The 21,085-nt window shown below is 39.5% G+C and overlaps 1 protein-coding gene across 1 annotated transcript in view; it reads right to left on the reverse strand.

Annotated features, from left to right (window-relative positions):
* The window catches only part of stard9 (StAR-related lipid transfer (START) domain containing 9), a 35,232-nt gene that overhangs the window by 2,411 nt on the left and 11,736 nt on the right, over nt 1–21,085 (reverse strand). Inside the window, exons 4-29 of the mRNA XM_079459332.1 lie at nt 16,809–16,925; nt 16,675–16,707; nt 16,516–16,574; nt 16,297–16,409; nt 14,869–15,011; nt 14,653–14,720; nt 14,364–14,461; nt 14,079–14,279; nt 13,600–13,697; nt 13,409–13,486; nt 13,242–13,319; nt 12,982–13,161; nt 12,301–12,355; nt 12,083–12,208; nt 11,894–11,976; nt 11,023–11,078; nt 10,575–10,741; nt 9,448–9,919; nt 2,563–9,318; nt 2,265–2,462; nt 2,012–2,195; nt 1,789–1,929; nt 1,605–1,698; nt 583–743; nt 441–505; nt 149–351 (exon numbers count right to left, since the gene is read on the reverse strand). Of these exons, the coding sequence (XP_079315458.1) occupies nt 149–351; nt 441–505; nt 583–743; nt 1,605–1,698; nt 1,789–1,929; nt 2,012–2,195; nt 2,265–2,462; nt 2,563–9,318; nt 9,448–9,919; nt 10,575–10,741; nt 11,023–11,078; nt 11,894–11,976; nt 12,083–12,208; nt 12,301–12,355; nt 12,982–13,161; nt 13,242–13,319; nt 13,409–13,486; nt 13,600–13,697; nt 14,079–14,279; nt 14,364–14,461; nt 14,653–14,720; nt 14,869–15,011; nt 16,297–16,409; nt 16,516–16,574; nt 16,675–16,707; nt 16,809–16,925 (10,027 nt within the window). The remainder of the gene's footprint in view (nt 1–148; nt 352–440; nt 506–582; nt 744–1,604; nt 1,699–1,788; nt 1,930–2,011; nt 2,196–2,264; nt 2,463–2,562; nt 9,319–9,447; nt 9,920–10,574; nt 10,742–11,022; nt 11,079–11,893; nt 11,977–12,082; nt 12,209–12,300; nt 12,356–12,981; nt 13,162–13,241; nt 13,320–13,408; nt 13,487–13,599; nt 13,698–14,078; nt 14,280–14,363; nt 14,462–14,652; nt 14,721–14,868; nt 15,012–16,296; nt 16,410–16,515; nt 16,575–16,674; nt 16,708–16,808; nt 16,926–21,085) is intronic.

The raw sequence follows: 21,085 nt of genomic DNA on the forward strand, positions 1-21,085 counted from the left end.
GCCTTTTAAGTGTACAATCAGAGATGATAAGTTCTCAAGTTCAAACCCCATTCTGTCTCGACACAACAGGGAACAGAGGTGACAGTCGTAACCAAGACGTTTTTTTACAGCTAGTGATGAGGTTATAAACATATCCTCAGTGTCTTACCTAGTTGGTTGTGTTCATCCAGTGGTCGTGTCCAGGCAGATTTAACAGACTCATGGTACAAGTGAGCCTTTGAGTGATCTCGAACCGTATACCACAGACTGTCCAGAGGTCTTTCCAGTTCTGCTGCTCCGAGAAACCCATGTGCTGTGGTCCTAGCATAAGGCTTATGAAAGACCTGAACACCTCTTTCCACACCCTGGTGCCTGATCAGAAATGATACATGAGGGCATAAGTCGGTAAGAGGTTTTTGGAACCATTAGCATACCCACTATATAAATGCATATCACTTTACCTCCAACCAGCGGTTGCCTTTCCTGCCAACAGATTCTTCACATCACCAGCAGATGCCAAATATATCTGAAATATATCAGACAAACAAGTCTTTAAGCATGTACACACTTATACATGTTGAACTGTACGCAGCAATAGTGTACCTCTGAGATAGCACTGGCAAGAGTGCAGTCAGCAATATCTTGATATGAAGTTGATAAAGACGAAGGAGATCCAAAGGAGAGGGTTCGCTGTCGAGCACAAGGAGGAGATGATGGAGTGGAGAAGGACTCGTATCCATTGGCAAATGACTCCTGGCTGACATCTAGAATTAATTTTTAAAGAAATGGATTCAGAACACAGTCTTTGGGTTGTCGGTTTTAAAGGGGACCTATTATGCTAAATTCACTTTTACGTGGTGTTTGAACATGTGCGTTGGCAGTGTTGGCCTACATAAAATGAAGCCAAAATGTCAGAAATATGGTGATGAAATCGTTTGGAACCAGAGTCTACGCAGTCAATGTGAGGTGGATCCTCGGTATCAAAATGCCGCGATTATTCCCCAATGACTTAATCATAAACTAAGAAATCATGTTACCATGCCCCTTTTATAAATAACTAAAATCAAACCATTGAAGAAAACAAAATTATTGAACAAATATCAGCATGATAAAAAAATGCAAAAATGACATAAATGTTATAAAAAATAAATGTTTCATATATTTGACAAAATATATTTGAACAGCAATTGGATTGTGAATCACATTCCTTTACATTAATATCGTGAGCTTTATGACCTATAATGCAGCCAGCCACCAGTGGGCAATCTAATTACTTTCACTTCACTTCTCAGGAAGTGTGCAACATACCTGCCCCAAAATGATAAAATCCACCGACCCTCTTTTAAATAAAACCTCAAGAGTCTTATAGGACAATTCGTTTGAATTTTTTGAACAAGTCGAAGTCACATAAATAGACGCATATGTGACCTTCACATTTTTAAAGACACAAAATTCAAAAATTGACATAGAGCACGGTACTATGTTTACAATGAAAAATGTTATACAATATATCTGGGGTGTATTTTGAACCGAAACTTCACAGACAGATTCTGTGGACCCTGAAAACATATCAAATATTTTTAAAGAATGATGCAGTAGGTCCCCTTTAAAGTTTTACTGCTCACCCTGAACTGACAGCCATCTACGCTGGGCTTTTGAAGTCTGTAACGGAATCACCGGTGGTCGAGTCCTCACTTTCAATTCTGAGACACCATTTATCTGATGGACAAGGAGAAAGAAGGTGAAAAAAAGAATAAAACATACAAAATATAATAGCATAGATGCACGCTTTTTGATTTTGTTTCTCACCTGTATTGTTGGCGATGTATTGTCTTTTAGTGTAGCAGCATTACTGCTGTGGTAGCCAGAAGTGGGTCCAGAGGAAAGACTTAAGTTTGAACCAGTGCATAATGTACTGTTACTAGTGCGTGTGCGAAATCTCAGGTCATTCTGCAGTGAGACAAGAAACAAAAGACAGAACAAATTAAACTTATTCTTAAAGAAATCATAACAGGACACATGTGACACGTACCTTAACCACCTGTAAGAGTGCTTGCTGCTGTAGTCGTCTCTTTTCTTGCTCCGTCCTCTCGCGGAGTCTGTGACGTGCACATGCAATCTCTGCTCTCGCTTCATCACGGGCTCGGCTGTAGTCACGTAATAGAATCTCAATATCAGATGGACACTGACCTTCTCGCCTTGGTGGATCAGGAACTCTGAGGGAGGACATTTGGGTAAGTGTATACCCATAAAATGTTGAATTACTTGGTAAGTTTCAAAATCACCTGCTGGTTTCCACTATTTCTTGGCGGAGATGCTGCAGATATTCCCTTCTTCTGCTTGGCATGTCTGAAATTCTCGGAGACTGTTCCCGCTCATGACTGACTGGGATCCGGGCTCCGGGACTGAGGCTTCGAGGTCGCCGGCACATTTGGATCCGAACTTCTCTTTCTTTTCTTAGACTTTCAATGCTCCTCCTGTGCCTAATGATAGATTAGAATTTAATTCATACAAATTTAACAGCATTTCTTCTAGCTCTATTGATGGTGACAAACAAAATTATTTGTAATCAAATATACAGACCTGTTAAAAAGCTCTTGTTTGCTACAGGCTGTGGGTACTTCTTTAAAACCAGACTTGAAGATTTTAAGCAGAGTGTCTGTTTCTCCTTGGCCATAGTGCAACTTGGCCTCTGTGAGTTTAACAGTCAGCTGAGGAGGACTCGAAACCAGATGCACAGATGCTAAAACCTGCTCACGCTCTTTCCTTAGCTTCTCAATTTCTCTCGTCCTCCTGTCAGTCTCCTCCAAAGGCTCTGGTCTTTGTGACTCTATCATCTGCAGGTAGTTGGCACTGCATGTTGTGAAGTGTTGTCCAGATGCTCTGTTTGTTTTATTGAGCAGTGATGATGGCTGCTGGTTGATGCCGGACCAGTTAGTAAATTTGTTGTGCATAGGCAGATCATCAGGGATCCGTTGATGTTCTTTAAGTAGGCGGGTTTCTGTCAGAGGATTCATGCTAACCAGGATATCTGTGTTGCACTCACTTGCCACTAGAGACATCACATCATCTTCCTGGTGTTGCGGTGATCTGTGATCTTGTTCTAGAATACAGCTACTATAAGTTAATCCTCCGTTATAAGATGACGCATTAAATCTGTTTGGGATTTCTTGTTTATACTTAACAAAGGACGATAAAGTTTGCATACCAGCGCAACTTGTTGGGGAAAGGTATTTTCTTTGAAACTGAGATGTAGAACCAGACATGCATTTTATTGAGTTTTCTTTACATCCATCCAAATTTGGACAACCGACGTCTCTTAGGTTTTCAGGGGTCACTGATGACAGCGGTATACCCTCAGGTATTTGTTTTGTATTTTTTGTACGAAGGATACAATGATTCTCTTGATGTAATACTGTATTATTTTGGTTGTGAAGCATTTCGTGTTCTTTAAATTGCATTTTGTATTCATCAGAGTATCGATTTTCTGTATCATTTTGTATCTCCGTTGTGTCACTGTTGGTTAAACGCTGGGTATTTATTGGACTTCGTTGGCCATATCTTGCAGCCTTGACAGTAAGGATAGGTGAGGATGCACGATCCATGAGCATAGGCTTTTTATTACAGCAATTCCTTAAATCTATGTTTCTTTGACAAGTCTGATATTTCTCTTCCTTCATGGATGGGGATTGTTTGCCTCCAAGGTAACTGGATGAAGATTTACTGAACAAATTACTTGCTACGTTCACTTCCAGCGCTTCCAATATGGGGGAATTCTGATCTGGAACAACCGTATCCAATGAATAAACCTTTGAGGCAGTAACTAGAACATTCTGACTGTCTGCTGCCTTTGAGCTCTCTTTGGGACGTAGGTCAGGGAGGCTTCTTATTCTTTCAAAGTCTGGTTCTTTCTTGGTGACACCATCCAGCTGAGACACATTACAAATTTCTGAGCCATTCACTTTAACAATAACATTAACCTCATGAGCATTCTTTGACACTGAAGTCGTCTCCGTCTTGATCCCAATGTCCATTGAAGTCTGTGTGCAACCATCTCTCTTGTACTTACTGCCAGAATTAAGAGTTGAAACTTTAAAAGTACTTTCAGGCTGCTCAAATTTTGGTGATCTGTCCCCTGTTCGCATACATTGTATGTTCTCCAGAAGATCAGAGGTGTTGTATATCAAATCAGAGAGATGTTCAGACATGTTCTGAAGACTTGACCATGTGGTTGGGGCTCCATTCCCTGATTTAGACACTGGTGTCTGAGTGTTGCTTCGTCTGTGATGATTCTTTTTTGTAAGGTCAACCCCAACAGTTTGTGTACCATGATCACACTTGCTTGGACTGGAATGCCTGTTGTTCTGAGATTCATACTCTGAAGAACAGACCAGAACTATTTCATCTACCTGACCTGAACTATGGCGTAATTCCTCTGAGATGCATTTGTAAGAAGTGGTTATGATCTGTTTATTTGAAGCACTAGTGGAATAGGAAGGTGTCTTGAGCAAAGGCTCCGAAGAAATTTGATCTCTAGACCAGTCATCACTACTTAATGTGCTAGAGAGTTCTTTATGATTCGCATAAGAGCTTAAATGGGAACTAAATGGAGAGTTATGAATATTCAAGCCATTGTCCACACTACAGCATCTTATTATATTCCTGTTAGAAGTACTGAGGGGAGAGTGTTTGCAGGATATATTGGCATCACTTCCAAAGGCTTGGCTTTTGTGGGCTGCTCTGTTCAAATCCGTCCTCGTATGAATAAATGGGTTGATATCACTAGAGACAAAATGCATTGCAGAATCTCTAGCGTGTGAAACTGCATTCTCAAGGTCTTTCAAAACACTTTTGGAAGTATCTTTAGATAAAGCTTTTCTCCAAATTTGAATGTCTAGATCATCCTTTGAGTCAATAACTTTTTGAAGTTGTTCAGTGGAGCCATGCACACCCTGAATTGCAATAGTATCAACAGTGCTGAGCTTCTTGGTGTGATTTCCTGTTTGTGTTGATGATCTTGGACAAACTGCTGTAGGAGAAGAAACACTTTTCTCATCAAGTGGAGGATTTATGAGTCTACAGTGAACAATAGGATTTTGTCTGATAGGGGCCTGTGAACTTGGTTTGGTACGATGGCCCTCAATTGTCACATGCACTTTTGATGGGTTACTTTCATCTAAGGATAAATCAGGTGTAGAATCAGTGGATGAACTTGGAGGTGCCTTAAAGTGGGCTTTTCTGTATCGCTTTGGCTTCTCTCTCTGGTCATCATCATTACGATTGCCATCAACATGTTTCGTAGCATCCAGTGTTGTGGAATGTTCTTTGTTTTTAGATATCAAACCATTATTATATTGCTCCTTTCGGTTTTGACTGTAAGAAGACTGCTTTGTGTTGTGATCTACTTGAGGAGATGTTGAAGGCTTGACCATAGTTTTATCAGACTCAGCTGATTTTTGGTGATTTTTAGGTGCAGATGACTCATTTTCAATGTGTTGGTTAATGCAACTCTGTGGTCCCTTGATGCAGTCATTGTTATGTTGAGATATACTCATAGTTTCTAAATGATTACTTGTGCAGAATGAGTGATTTTCCAAAAAAACCTGTGGAATGTTTCCAGTATCACAGGTTTCTAGCACATTGTCCATCTGTGACCTCTGTGACTGTGAGGAACTATGGATCTGTTGCTTCCGACTGAAATCTGAAACAATGGCATCTTCTCTTAAATCATCAGAGGTATAACTGTGACATATCTGCCCCACAAATCCTTCTCGGCTCTTTTCACAACTACAACCAATAGAAATGTTTGAGTTTCCTAAGAGATGTTTAGTATCTGCTTTATCTTGGCTCACAGAACTCTGATACTTTCCAAGGCGTCCTGGACCAAATTCATAAAATGCAAGCTTGCTTAAAGGTTGAGCTTCAAGAGCACAGTATTTATCATTAGCAGCTGAGTGGAACTGATCCATAATTAGAGCCTTGGATAAATGTCTATTTTCCTTTTTAATTTGGTCCTCTGACTTATCATTAGGTAACATTGCAGCACTGCTCTCAGTAACTTGAATTATATCACAGTCTGTCTCTTCAGAAAGTTCAACAGAGTTAGTACTGTTCACCATCTCTTCAGCAGGTAGTGACACCTGAGGAATATTGCTTTTACTAGACGGCATTAAGATTTCTACACAAGTTTCATTGAAAAGCTTTAAATGTCTAAGCAGTTTAAAGTCAAAATTATGGTCTTGGATTTTTCTTGGGGTCAACACACTTTTTGTTGTGTTGTTGACTATCTGAGCACAATGCTGCTCAACCTTCCTGATTTCATCCAATCTGTGTGTTTGTTTAAGGGATGGAGTAACTTGTGTATACATACAGGGAATGAAGTGATTTAATACTGTCACTTTGCCATTCTCAATAACAACAGTACTGGTGAAATCTTTCTGTTGAACAGTGTTTGAAACATCCGTGTTTTTTCCATCTGTGCTTGGTGCTTTAATGGCGCAATATTCCACTGAAGACATGTTATTGCCAGTATATGAACCATCTGGACCTTCTTGTTCAGCTCTTTCTGTGCTCTTTCTTTCCACTGCGTTCAATATTGTTGGATTCTGCATAGTCATAGCATGTCTTGATTTTATTTGTACACCACAGTTTTCAGAATTCTCTGGAGTGCTGTCCGTAGGCACCTCTGGTTTTGCCTGCAAGCTGTTGCCTTTAAAAAGATGAGCTTGATTGTATTCAAATCCAAATGAGTTTTTCTTGGACGTCAGATCATCCAGTTGATCTGAAGAAATGTTTTCTTTGGTTGTGTCTGACTTGTGATCTTCTTCAAGGTTCTTCCTCGGAGAAACTGAAAAATGTCCTTTCACCACCTCTGATATTTTATCATTAACAGCAGAGTCACTCATTTGAAGATATTTGTTATAAAACATCCTTTCCATAATCTGAATGGCATCGTTTTTGTCCTCCATGTTGTTCTCACTGAAATTTCCAGAATCTGACACTGTCAATCCACTATCACATGTATTGTTACCATCTCTAGAAATAGTGCTTTGATGTCTATTTATTACAGTCTTGAGAGCATCACTCTTGGGGGCAGTTTCTATTTTCTTTTTCAGCTCTTGATCAGAGTTTTCTGTCTTGTCAGCTGAGTGCAAATTTTCCACAGGGGACAGCTTTAATGATTTGTCATTGATGACTGAACAAGCAGAACTGTTGACAACTAAACAAGCAGATTGTTCATGCTCCATATTTATTAGTGCTGGCATAGTATCTAAAACATCTACATCACATTTCTTTGTCAGCTTCATATTTCCTATATAGAGATCTGAAGAGTCTTCATTTATTTGACATGTTGCAACAACTATATAATTTCCTAACTGCACCCCCAGTTGTTCATTATCTCCATCAAAGCCAGTCATTTTTTCATCATGCTTATAAGATTGTTTGTTTGTCAATGCTGAATCTTTGGTTACTTCTTTGTTAGCGATTTCAGTGCTTTGCTTAGGGTGAAAGCAATGACTTTCTTTCTGACTTTTCTCAAAGGTATCCCTATTGTCACAGCCTAATTTAACATTCTCTTCACTTTTACTAAAATTATCCATCTTATTTTGAGATCCATTTACTAATCCCTGCCAAGCATTAGAGTTCATGACTTCTGGGTCTTTTGCATCGTGGCTAAGACTTGACTTCAGAGAAGAATGCTTAGGGTTTGCTGGACAAGATGTTGGATGACGTTTTTGATCTTTTCTACAAGAGTTAGCTTGGAAGCATTGTAAAGTATTCATACCTGTTGAGATGTCACCATCTTTGGAAGATTGAATCATAATTTCTTTAGTCACTGTGCGTTCCAGTAGTTTTGAGTCATTGGTTGGTTTACTTGTGTCCGTTACACCATTAGGATCTGTGTGATTTGTGCATGGTGTTGAATTGGTAACTGGCTCCTTAACATTGTTCAACATCTCAACATCTTCCTGCTCCGCTACAAAACTAGTATCGCTCTCATGACTTTCAAAGATTAAGGTATTCTCAAAGGATGCGTTTTGTTCTTCAAGTGTTGCAATGTGACCCTGAGTAGAGTCGGAGCGAGGTGAGCTCTGGCCTTCTGAGACATTTATGTTGTCTGAGAGCTCTGAACTTGTGAGACTGGTATTCTCTCTTGGTATGTTTACATCATGTTTGACCAAGTGTCCTGAACTCATTCTAGGGCTGTCTACTCCATCAGTGGATGACCAGGCATCTGTAAGAGCAAGAACTGAATCTGGCTCTCTTATACTTGCACCACTGCACGGTCTACATTCAGACACTAGTTTTGAAACTCTGGCCTCATTTTTCATTTTCAACTTTGGACTGCCATATAAGCTCCAGAAAACCTCTGCGGGTACTTCTTCAGATACTTTATTACTGGTTGACTGAGAGCTGCACAAGGTTGTTAATTCACCAAAGTGGCTGGAAACTTTCTTAAGCCTCTGCACTGGTTGGGCAGTAACATGGTTCCCGCTGCTTTCCATAACAAGAGAATCCTGAGACATCTCACTGTCTTCACTCTCATCTTCACTAAAATCACATTCCTCCTGCTGAAGCTGCTCGGCCAGAGCTGTAGCATAAGCAGATGACAGTGAGTCCACTGAGAAAATACTATCACAATCTGAAGATCCATTGGGATCCTCCACATGACTCTCTTTTCGTACTCCGACCCATTTCTTGCTGGTACGTGTCAAAGCTTCTCTACTACACCAATGCCTCTGTTCCACATATTTTAGAGAGCCAAGCTGCTCAAGGCTTTCAAAAGACATTGTTGATTTGATAGAGCATTTTCTCTTCTTGTTCTCTTCAAACTCTTTCACAGTTTTGTTTGATTGGCTGATTGTTTTGTTCATGGATTTCACGCTTCCATGTGACCCTGATGGTGGCTTGCGGAAAACCTTGGCCAGCGCAGTCTTGATCCCAGGGCTGACTGAGCGAGAAAAAACTCTGCGAATGGTCTCTAAACTTTTATTATTATCTTGAGATAAACTCTTTGTTCCATTGACCGAAACTTTCTGTGTAGCTAAATGTCTTATTACTGGTAATACTTTTCTAGTGGCTTGGGTGTTTGTATCCAGACAGAGCTTGTCACTAGCATTTGTCTTGGTTTCAGTCAATTTAGCATCTTTTGGAGAACTTGGGGTCACTGAGAAACTTTGCCAATTTGAGGATCCTTGGTATCTTGAGGGCATCGTATTTGAGCGCCTTATAATCTTTTGGTCTAGGAGACATTCATCAGAGACCCATTTAGTGGTGCGAGCAAAGCCATTGAAAAATGCTGTAAGCTCAGATGATCTACTCCTTTTAAGAAAATGGCTATATAGGGAAAAAAAGAAAAATGCTTTATATCTTAAACAGCAATTATATTATTCATTCACAAATTTTACAGTGTAATGTTCACCAAAACACCCACAATGATCCGTGATTCAAATGATTTAAATCTACCTGAAGATAGGAGTGTGTTGAGGATAAAGCCGTGACAGCAAATCAGCCGAAAAGGAATGTCTTCGCAAAGTCATCGAACGTCCCCTGGACCTTGAGGTGTACCCTAGTTCTGGAGATGAAGCTTCATCGCCTCCTTTTAAAAGCTCATTTTCCAGTCTCTGTAGTTCTCGCTTTGCCTCCAACAGATGGCGCTTTCTTGCAATCTTCGCCAGTTGATATCGCAACCTCTTGCGTTTCACGCGGTTCTCAGCTCTGCGCAAAGCATGATGTTTCAGTAGTTCCTCCTGCACCACCCTTTTCCTGTCACCCATCAAGAATGACAGTGGAACTGCTTCAGCGCTGCTTTCCTCCGCTCGTGATAAACCAGTCAATGGAGGAAGAAGATTGAGATCTGTCTGAACCCCTGACTCCAGTGTTGCTGTCTCTCTGTGGACTGCAAGTCGTTGCTTTTCTTGTAAGATCCACTGCTGGACTTCAAGTACAGAAGAGATACAGAGATAAGAGCATGTTGTGAAATAAAAATAACTGTTAGGAGGAATACAGTAGTCATTGTAGGTTTTTAAAATATTATTTGTTTTATGTTGAATAGAAAACATCCAAAATGCAAAGATGTCAAATATAATAGATCTTGAATATTTCATTTAAAACAAGTTTTTGATTAAAGGTCCAGTCTATGAAATTTACGATGTCTAGCAGTCGGGTTTGTGAATTGCAATCGCGGCTCACTCCACCCCTCTCTTGTGAAGCACTATGGCTGACACAGCCAATTTTGCTTCTTTGCCAAAGGAGACAACATATTTACGAAACGTCGAGCAGTTTGTTCGTTTAGGGCTACTGTAGAACTACATGGCGATTCAATGTAAGGGGAATAGAAACAGCTCATTCTAAGGTAATAAAAACATAATGCTTCGTTATTTAAGGTGTTTATACACCTTTGAAGACATAGTTATGTACATATATTAAATGGCATTTATGTCAATACATCCTCCAAAAAATTCCACAAAGCACCTTTAAGGCTAGGTATATTATCTCCAACCTTTTCCTCAAGATAAAAATTAAGCATTCAATTATTTTAGCACATGTAATACAGCAAAGAATCCAGACTCAGTTTGACAATCTTTACTTACTGTCATTGTGTTGTTGTTGGAGTCGGACCTGCTCTCCGTTTAGATCTCTTTCTGCTCTTTTCTGTTCCAACTGAATCTCTTCTCGGAGACACTGTATATACCACTGCTGCTCCTCTAGACGCTGTCTGGGGGTTGGCTCCTTGCCATTCTCAGGACAACCTGCCACCCTGAGTACACAACAACATACCGAGGATGAGACACTAGCACACCAAAAACAATATACCAAAATATACCAATATACCAAAACAGTGTGTCAAGGTAAACACACTCATTTACTTTCATCTATCGTTTCTTTTGTTGTTTATGTGCTCCCTTAAGTATCCAAGCAACACCTAGTAAACTCCATAAACAAAAAACGATTTCCTAAGAGGGCTCATTAAAGCTTTTTACCAGGAAACCTTTCATCGTTCTATATGTACAGTTCTTGAATAAACAACAACACATTTACCTGGATTCAGAAGTTAGCAGGTTGACCTGTGTAGAAATCAAACCTCCTTCACTGTTCTGCAAAGACCACAAAATTATAAGTGGCTTAAGGCAAACAAGCAACAAGAAAGTTTTCTTCACACTGATCCAACAAACACCAACAGGGGTCTCACACGGATACAACAAATGTGAATGATTGTGTTTGGTGGATAAGTGTGTATTGGCCTTTCAAGGAAGCAGTAATATTCCACAACAAGCAATTATGCTTTTTTAAGAAAATGTGTTACAAAATAATTTGTATTCAGCATTGTAGTTTTTCTAAAGCAAGACAACTTCAGTTGTATTCTAATTTCCATTTAACAGTTCTTGCAAATGCAATCAAGCTAACATGCCTAAATGTATCATAATTTTTCTTAAAATGCACTTTATTGATACCAGCATCTTATATATATATATATATATATATATATATATATATATATATATATATCATATCTGAAGTTCAAGCAGTGTTGTGTATTAACTATTTTTTACAGTTTTACTGTTGTTTACAAGGAGACTTTTTTTTCCAGCTGTCCGTGGATATACTTGGTTATACAGTAGGGGGTGCTGCTATACATCTTTTGAAAAAGTAAAACATTAAAGATAAATTGTTTTGTTTAAAAGAAGAGGCTCTGTTCTCTCATTTGATATATTGTATGTTCATATATTCACAGAAGAAAATATTCCGAGGGCTTTGAAAGTTTTGTCAAAACGATAAAAAATGCTTATGCTTGCTGGCGACGAAAGAGTTAATCAAACAGACAACTAAAAGCAGCAAAGACATTTGCTGGCACAGCTATAAAATAACGTGTAAATATATGTGACATTTTGGATAAATGTGTGGTCTTTACCCGTCTCCTCTTCCTCAAAACAGCTGCCTCTGCGGGATGGTTGAACCTGAACTTGTGAAGCCTTCCTAAGGTGATCACCGCACCTTGGGGCAGATCGGTTATATATCAGGATAGTCACACAACATATACCCAGCTAAATACAATACATTGTTTCTAGAGGAGTGTAACATGTTTTTAGTGCACATATACCTTGTGCAAGTCTGCAAGGCTCAGTGACCTCGCTCGCACTGACCATACATATATTCCTTGGAACAGGCTTCAGAGTCACCACCCCACCGTGATTCTCAATCTCACATGCGCATCCTTCTGGCAAGCCTGAAGGGTAGAGAAGTAAATCCATGCTTTCCACTTTATCCGAATGTATTGCTATTCTGGACTATCAACATATTGAGATGAATATGAGATACCTATGTGTGGCTCTTCCAGACCGTCACCCTGAGGACCGATTCTTGTTACACCTTCCTGTAGCACCAAAAAAGAAACAAACATTAAACCAAGTTCAAGGAAGGGAATGTCCAAAACAAAATCTGCACCGATCTCTTATATATCTCTTAAATGTTGTTTGTTTGCAGTACATTCGAGCTCTGTTCACACAAAGTTATGGGGGAAATCGTTCATCTGTTTGTTATAAGTATTGAAAGCATGCTAATGTAAGTCCAGACACATTATGAGTCCAGGTTGCTTTAAATTTTAAAGGCAAGAAACTGCACGGAGCTTTTCTTGAGCAGCATTAACCTCAGAGCGCAGATTTACATCAACGCCACTAACTCTCACAATATGTGTAGTCACATAAAAGTACGAAAGAAAAAAAGCGATAAGGAAAGTGGAGGAAAAACTGAGCAACTACACCACTTTATCAAAGCTCTGGACTGTTTTACCTTCTTGTGAGAAGTGGCTCAAGAGTTTAGCACACAGAACAGAAGGAGAAAAGACAGAAGAGAAACAAAGGAAGAATCTATTGTAGGGAAAGAAAAAGAAACAGTTAATGACCCAAAAGAGACTTTAGAGAAAACTATTTTAGAGACAGACGAGCTAAAGAGTAGATTGCCGTGACGGGGAAAAGCAAGCAAGCTGCTGTCAAGCCGTACCCGAAGATGATAGATGGTGACTCCCGTGCTGAGGACATCTGGCTCCAGAGCGATGAGGTGGGGCAGGAGAGTGTGGATAAGGACTCCAACTTTATCCTGGTTAATGTCCACACTGTAGCGCTCCTGCAAGGCTCGCTTATCATGCCAATTGTCAGACCAGTCCTTAGTCAACTGCTCCACCTGCAGAGCAAACACGATTGACTGGGTAACTCGCCAAATGAAAAACGTATATTATGCGTTAGGAGAAAACATCTAAGAACCTTCAGTTCATTCTGGAGGACTATATCAGACAGGCTTCCTTCTCTCTCATCACTGAGCGATGGACTGGAATTCCTCTGCTGTAAAGGGCAAAGGCAGCCGGTCAAGACAAATGTACTACGTTTGTCTGTACAATAAGCAGAACTTGTGTAAAAAGGCATTTTCGTACCACTTCGAAACTGAGCAACATACTCTTCAGACGATCGATTTCTTCTCGTAGTTCTCGGATTAGCCTCACATTGGCGTCCTAAAGTAAAACAAGCCAATATTGTCTTCAAATTTCATTCTGTGGAAACACCACAGGCTTTTCTTATCAGTTATTGGTGGTCCAGCAAAACATACAGATGCATCTGGACACACCTCATTGACTCTTGGCTTGTTGACAATGTTTCTGGCGTGAGCTGCATAGCGGAGGGTGCTCAGAGTCTCGCTGTAGCTGCTGCTGGATGGTGAGACGGCTGGGGGAAAACGATGGGAACAATTGGAATTAAAGCATTCGGCAGAACGCCTTACTAAAGTGACATGCTGTGTATGTCTACGTATACTAGAGATGCACCAAGACTAAAGATTATTCAGAGCGTTATCTGCCTATTCTGAATATGAAGTGAATATTTCTTAACTTTCTGAACGTTGTTAATTCTTATAAGGACTAATTTCCTGTCCTCTTTTGATGGAAAGGCTGTATCAGCCCTGATCGTTGGCTGTTTTTAAACTATCGGACAAAAGTGTGAAAATGTACTTTTATCTATCAATACTTATTATCTATCGATATTTATCAAAACCACAAATGACTATCAGGGTTGCAGTGGATAAAATTACTTATATATTGAATGACTAACTTGCAATCATGATGGTCTTGGAGTTGCCGCCCAGACTATCTTTGAGAAGCCAGGTGAGGACGGAGTCCCTGTATGGGATGAAGCAATGTCTGCGTCCGCTGCCTGACAGAGAGCTGGACTGGCTGCCCACGGTGCTCCCGTCACCCTCACTGATCACACTGTTAATGCTCTGACTGCTGCTGAACATCTGAGAGTTCTGAGCTGCCGGTGGTAAGAAAGACAAATAGAGTGAATCGAGATGACAAAGAGGAGAGGACATTAAAAGTTAAGATGGCCAGTGCCTACCGAGAGCAGAGATGACAATGCCAAGCGTGACGAGAGATTTGTTGATGTTGGCTCCTTCTGTTATTCTGTCTCGGCAGTAGCGAGGGTCTGCTCGCTCACTTACACAAAACAGAGAGAGGAATGTGGGTAGTGTGAGACCTTCACTTGTTTACCAATGTGCTTGCTTTCTAGTGATCTAGTGATCAGCAAGGGGGCAACTTGATCATGTTTCATGGCTTCTTTTTGTCAGTACAAAGCGTAAGTTCTGAGGTATAAACGAAGTTCCCTTGATCGGTTCAAGTACACTAACCTGCCAGCCAAGTCCACCAGGTTGATCTTGCTTACTATTTCTGAAGGCAGATTATTTTCAAGAATAGCCTACAAAAATAAATTGTAGAAATGAGTCTTTTAGGTACTTGGAAATTCAAACAAACGAATAATAACCGGCAGTCATTTGGACCAAATGAGTTTCATACAATGACGGGAATGATGTGATGGTGTTATGGAGATGAGGTGTGAATCCAACCTGTGTGTATTGGATGGTAAAGATGGCATGAGATCTACTGCTAGCGTCATGAACATGTGTAGCGGCTGTGATGCGATTGGCGATGCCCTCCTCTAACAGATCCACCGCTTGTTTGTAGTCGTTCGCTACATGCTGAGAGAGACCTGGGACAGACATTCAGATAGTGTCATCATCTTTTCCAAGATAATCACAGATACTATTCTTCATGATACATTACAATACATTTTATGTCACAAACATGTAACCAATCATGTCACTCATGTTGAACGGATGGATTGAGCAGCCCAAGCTGGTGTGACTGAAAGGAGGCTGGGACTAGTTTGCATCTTTAAACATTTAAGCTATTTTAAGGTTTCAAAGGAAAAGAATTGGGTATTTTCTCTTTGAACTCAATTTGGGATTAATCGCATCCAGAATAAAACAGTTTACCTAATATATGTCTGACCATATTATTTTGTGTTTATAAACACATACGTTTATATACTGTATTTAGGTCAAATATAACACTTTGTAAATGTTTATATATATATTGATATTTGTACATGTATGTGTTAATAACTACAAAATAAATATGCACAGTGCACAGACATATATTATGTAAACCAAACTGTTATTCTGGATGCGATTAATCGCGATTAATCGTGGAACAGACCTCAATTGAGTAGGAAAAGAAAATGATTGACTACAAGGTGACTGCAAGCACCCTTTTTAAATGAGTTTGTTACATAACAACAGATTTAACAGTGAAATCTAGTTGTTCCAAATATACTCCAATATTTCGAGTAACTAAATATTAAGACAAACTTAGTTTAACTGATAAAGCCTTACTAAATGTTCTTGCAAAAATGGCAAGGATGAAAAACAAGATGATATATTTTGAAGTGTGTCCTACTATACATATACATTTTGTAATGTACAGTACATGTGTGACAAGTCTTGATTACTACAAAATGTTTGTGTACTCCACTGGGCTCCTTGCAGCCACATGGAAGTTGGGTCACTTCCTTTGCTGCACTGGGCTTTCTCCTTATACAAACAATGTCTGGATGTTGGACAAGAAAGGAGAGAGAGAGACATGAAAACAGGCAAGAGAGAAAAGGACAAAATAGAAGCAGACTCAGGGAAGGATAGACTAGGGCCAGATCCAGTCCCTCAAGCTGATCATACTCAAAGCTGTGGTGGGAATTGAGTTACAAATGCAAACAGACAGGAATTAATACCTAAGGTACACAATAAACTCTTAAATAAAAATACATAACCATTCATCAAAGCCTTTTAACACATTGAGTTTTTCTTCATAGAACAATGTTTTCATAAGCGTGGGTTACACAAGGTACATTGAATTCATTGGTGAGTCTTATTGTTTTGTTCTTTCTACAAAGATCTGGTTTAAAGAACGTTTTAAATCCCCGTTTGCTGAATGCTCACCTTGCACATAGGGCCCTTTCTCCGGGTGTTCTCGAACCCTCAGGGGTGCTGGCTTCTTCTGCTCCACACCTCTCAGCAAATCGCGTACACGCTCATTATAGATCTCTAAAAAGCTGTGAAGGAAAACAAGAGGGTTTGTTTGCTGTCTCTTATAGGAATTGCTTAATTCTTAAAACAGGCCGTTGCAAAAGGGAAAAAGACAAAGGGATTCCCTGTCACCTAATTTCAACTCTACAGCTTGGTCCATCAGCGGCGTCATCTACAGACGTGAAAAGGCCCTGAACAGGAAAACAATCTCATCTTTCAAACGTATCTATGATAAATGTAAGCAGTCAATGTGACAAAGCAGTGAAAATGTTATTAAAACCAGCAACTTACTTGACAGATTCTTGGAGTCAGCCCCATGGAATCCTGTGAAGATACAGTATAGGACACACCATATTTATAATACTAAGGTTAAAATAATACTACCAATGACAACACTGACATTTCACAATAGTAGTGTTACTTACTGGAGTGCCCATCATGGTGTAGGTTTTCCCTGAGCCTGTCTGCCCATAAGCGAACAGACAAACGTTATACCCCTCCGATGCCCCAGACAGGACACACACTCCCAGGTCCTGAAACACCTAGAGAAGAAGAGGCACAAACTTTCTCAGGAAATGCTCTTTTCTAAGACACAGCATGCAATAAGGCTACATATGCGATCAGTATAAAATAGGCTATACTGTACAGTTTATGAAATAGATTGCCAATTCGTGGTTGCCAATGAATTTTTAATGTTGTGATTTATGTCTTTTTTTATAATTTATCATTTTAAACCACTAAGTATTGACCATTGAATAGGCCGACACCATTGAGAAACGATTGCTGCTCGCACTCGCATTTGTAAATGCTCTAACCTGTTTAAATCAACGGCAAGACATTTTGCATTGCTAATGTGCAGCTCACGTGTGCATAAACAGACACTGGAACAGTCAAATTGGGCATCTGTGTATGTATATGGTCCAAACTGGTGTGATTGAGTGGAGGCGGGGACTCATTTGCATATTCAAGATTAGTGTAAATACTAAATAGGGGTGTAGAGTAACATTCAAGACATTTTAAGGCATGAATAAATTATTGTTATAAGAAAAACCTTTACATATGTTATTTTGACAGTTGAGTTTTAAGTGCACAGATTATCAAATGCAGCAAATGCAGTTAAGATACTATAATGTAATGCTGAGTGTAGCCCTATTCAGGCTCGGGCTAATTCTTATCTGAGAATGAGTATAACAAGTGGAGGGTTAATGCCAGTGTACTGCTGAGATAAACAACATTTTATATTGAAGGTTTCGATCATTTTTGAAAAATAATAAGAGAAAGAGACGGAAAAAGTGAAGAATAAGAGCAAGGAGGTGCCGAGCTGCAGTAGGTCTCAATGTTTTCTACCCTCCTTACAGTGAGAGCTGTAGAGGTTTAACCTCCACATGCGGCTCTGGCAAACACAAACGCAGCACATTCCCTGTACTCTAAACATACACAAACAGAGGCGTATAGCCTTCAAAGACCAGCTCGCTCTCTTACTCTCAAACAAACAAACACGCCCAGAGAAGCGATCATTCAGAGAGAACAGAACAAGAATCTGACCAGTCAGATTAAAGAATATCAATTGACTGACTGAGTGTAAACAAATCCCCTGTTAATAAAAATGCTGGTATGACTTGGTATTTTGCATCATTAAGGGTTTTTAAGTGTTATGATGCATTATAATTGTTCATAATGTGTGTTGTAATACATTAATTGTTGTAAAGAATTATAAAAAAAGAGTAACAATGAATTGGTAAGCGTTATAATTTGTAAACAGTACTTTCCATTAATCATGAGACATTATGAGGTGCATTATAAAGCATAATTAAATATTATTTAAGGCATTAAACACAACTAAAATGTGGCATGGACAGTCGTGGCGTATATAAAGTGTAATACCCTGCAGGGATAAAAACAATAGAAACCATCACAGAAATTCTATTAGATTTAATGGTCACAATGGGAATGCTATAATGGTCTTATGTGTTGGGTTCTATTGGTGGGATGTTAAGTGGTAGACGGGAAATAATAGAACACCATTAAAACCTACTGGAATAATGCCCAAAACACATACAAAAAGGAATTTTGTGATGGTTTTAATGGTAAAAAGCTAATAGGTCATAATAGTAATTTCTGTGATCATTTCTAAAGTTTATTTTCAGAAGGGTAGACAGACTTAAAACACAAGTATGTTATTAATATAAACACTACAGTATATAAATGGGTAGTAAAATAAGGGTACACATTCTTGCTCTCAAAGAGAAAGCCTGTACATATACTGTGATGTATCAGCAAACACATTGAAAGCTTTTGGACTGGCCAATGTTTACTCATGGTTCTGCAAAATATTCTTTGAAAGATTTCATAATGCGATATCTATCAAACATTTGCTTTTCGCACACCTTTTGTCTATGTTCAATGTGTACTACAGGTGTGGAAGAAAGAAAGTAATTTGACCTTCACGCCCATTGAAAGCCCAGTGAGTCAGCAAAACAAGATCGTCTCTGAGGGCATTGTAACCCAGGTATGTGTTTGGCACAGATGAGAAGAGTCCTGGAGCCTGGCGAGCTGTGTCTCCGTGATGTGTCTCAATGGAGGTTAATTGGGTTGCTGTCTGCTGGGAGACTGGATCACCACCTTGCAGCCGCTTCTGTCTGACTCTAATAAGCCTGAGTTTAATTCTTCAGCTTGAAAGAATCAGCGAGAAAGCTTGTTAGAGACTCTGAACTCACTCTTCACAGAACACTGCTTGTGTAAGGCGCTTTTCACTGTAACTGCACTGCGGCGTCTTTAATGTGGTTTCAATGTGACCAGTGGACTCTAGTCAAGCTCTTAACCACCGAGCTTTAATCCATCAGATCTGGCCTTTCCTGTGTGGTAGGGTTGGGTTTTGATCGAATTTGATCAATTTTCGATTTTGCTTATCGATTCACAGTTTGTGGTAAATAAATATTTAGCTGTTGGACATTTAACCTATTTATTGTCTGGTCTGTTGTCCTGTGGCACAGACATCTACATTAAAGTGCAGATTGCAGATCGCGTCTACATTAATGTTTCTAAAAGGTTAGCAGTAAGATCTTGGCGCAGATGGCAGGTTGGATCTTCATATCTGAAAATACACACAAAGGAAACTGAAAGCAGAGTTGACTGCACTCTACGATTGACTGCTAACTTGCATTCAAATATGCCTCCATTTTATTAGCAATGGCCATCTTCCAACGATCCAATCAATTCTCGATGCGGGAAAACAACGGCCTACATTTTCTCTCATTTCAGAAGCCATTTCTCTCATAGTATGTGTGACATATTTCTAGTGCATAATAGCCGTATGTAAATTGTGATGTCGCCTGTGTTCATTTGGCAAGCACCACATATCAACAGTGCCAACTATTGTGGTCAGGCTGATATTCCCTAGTTATGAATAAATAACGCTTTGGATAAAAAAGCGTCTGCCAAATGAATAAATGAAGGCATAACAATATCTTTTTTACTCTTTTTTTGTCTATTGTCAAGGCTTTGGCTACGTTCCAAAGCAGGCTATAAATGAAGTTCATTTTTGGAATCTAGCCGAGATCTGAGCTCAAACTCTAGTCAGAATGGAGTCAGTTCTGCACCTAAAAACAAGTCGTACTCTAATCAACAGGGGCGTTAATGCCCAACTAATATTGTAGGTGCGCATGTGTGAGGACATAGGAAACCTCTGACAAAAGCACAATATGTTTGCTTTCCTCCGTTTCCTCCCTTATACCACAAACAAAAACAAATCCACTTGTGGTCACAATGCAGGAGGAAAGCTGAATATAGAGCTGATTCTAGGCAGGAAGTTCAGCACATGATCCAGAGACTCCTTTGGGGAGATGCTCTGTCAGGGAGGGGCAAACTCAAAAGTAGGACAGACCAAAAGCAAGGGTCGGCCAGTGAGGGATGACGTCTTTTAATAACAAACACCACCAGCATCTGCGGTTCAGTCTTCTACCCGAACCACGCTTAAGGATAAAATCGCAGAGGGAAACTCCACTCCATCAAGAAAAATGTTATACGCCCCGAGTTTTAAGGTCTGTAATCAATGTGTGGTATGAGTAAGGCGAAGGTCTTTATGTGAGCTTTTTAATAGCCACCCCTGAAAGACTTTCTTGGGAGATCTCATGGGGAGCGACCGACTGAAGCCTGTCCAAGGCAAGGGTCGTTCCAGACCACAGACCAATACCTCAGCCCGAGTTTTAAAGTAAAATACAGAGACAAAAATACAGGAACACATGGTTTAAGTTGAAGGGATTCCCATCCCGTAGATTCAAGTCTAATGTGTTCTACACCATTCACATTAGATTGTCCATTTTAATTCTACTGTAAAACTGCATTTTAAAGAGTGCAAATTATACAAAGTCCATATATCAAATATACATGTGAATGAGATCATTATATTATATAAGTATCTACATGTCTCACTAAATACTGTCAAATGACATTCCTTAATCTTGTTGTTCAGTAAAATCTGATTTTGAAATCCAGTTTCATAAACATGTCCGCTGAATTAAGACTGCGTCTTAACAATGGTCTCATTGACTAGCAATTGGCTAGGATCATTCAGTCTTACTGTTCATAATTCAATTAAACCAATCTACCTTTTTATTTAACTGAAAAAGAAGTTATGACCAGACTTGAAGAAAAAAATAGATGACTAGTCTGAGCAGTTTATGCAACTTGCCCCTGATTTCTG

Source organism: Barbatula barbatula, assembly GCF_947034865.1.
Source record: "Barbatula barbatula genome assembly, chromosome: 6".
Taxonomy (NCBI): Eukaryota; Metazoa; Chordata; class Actinopteri; order Cypriniformes; family Nemacheilidae; genus Barbatula; species Barbatula barbatula.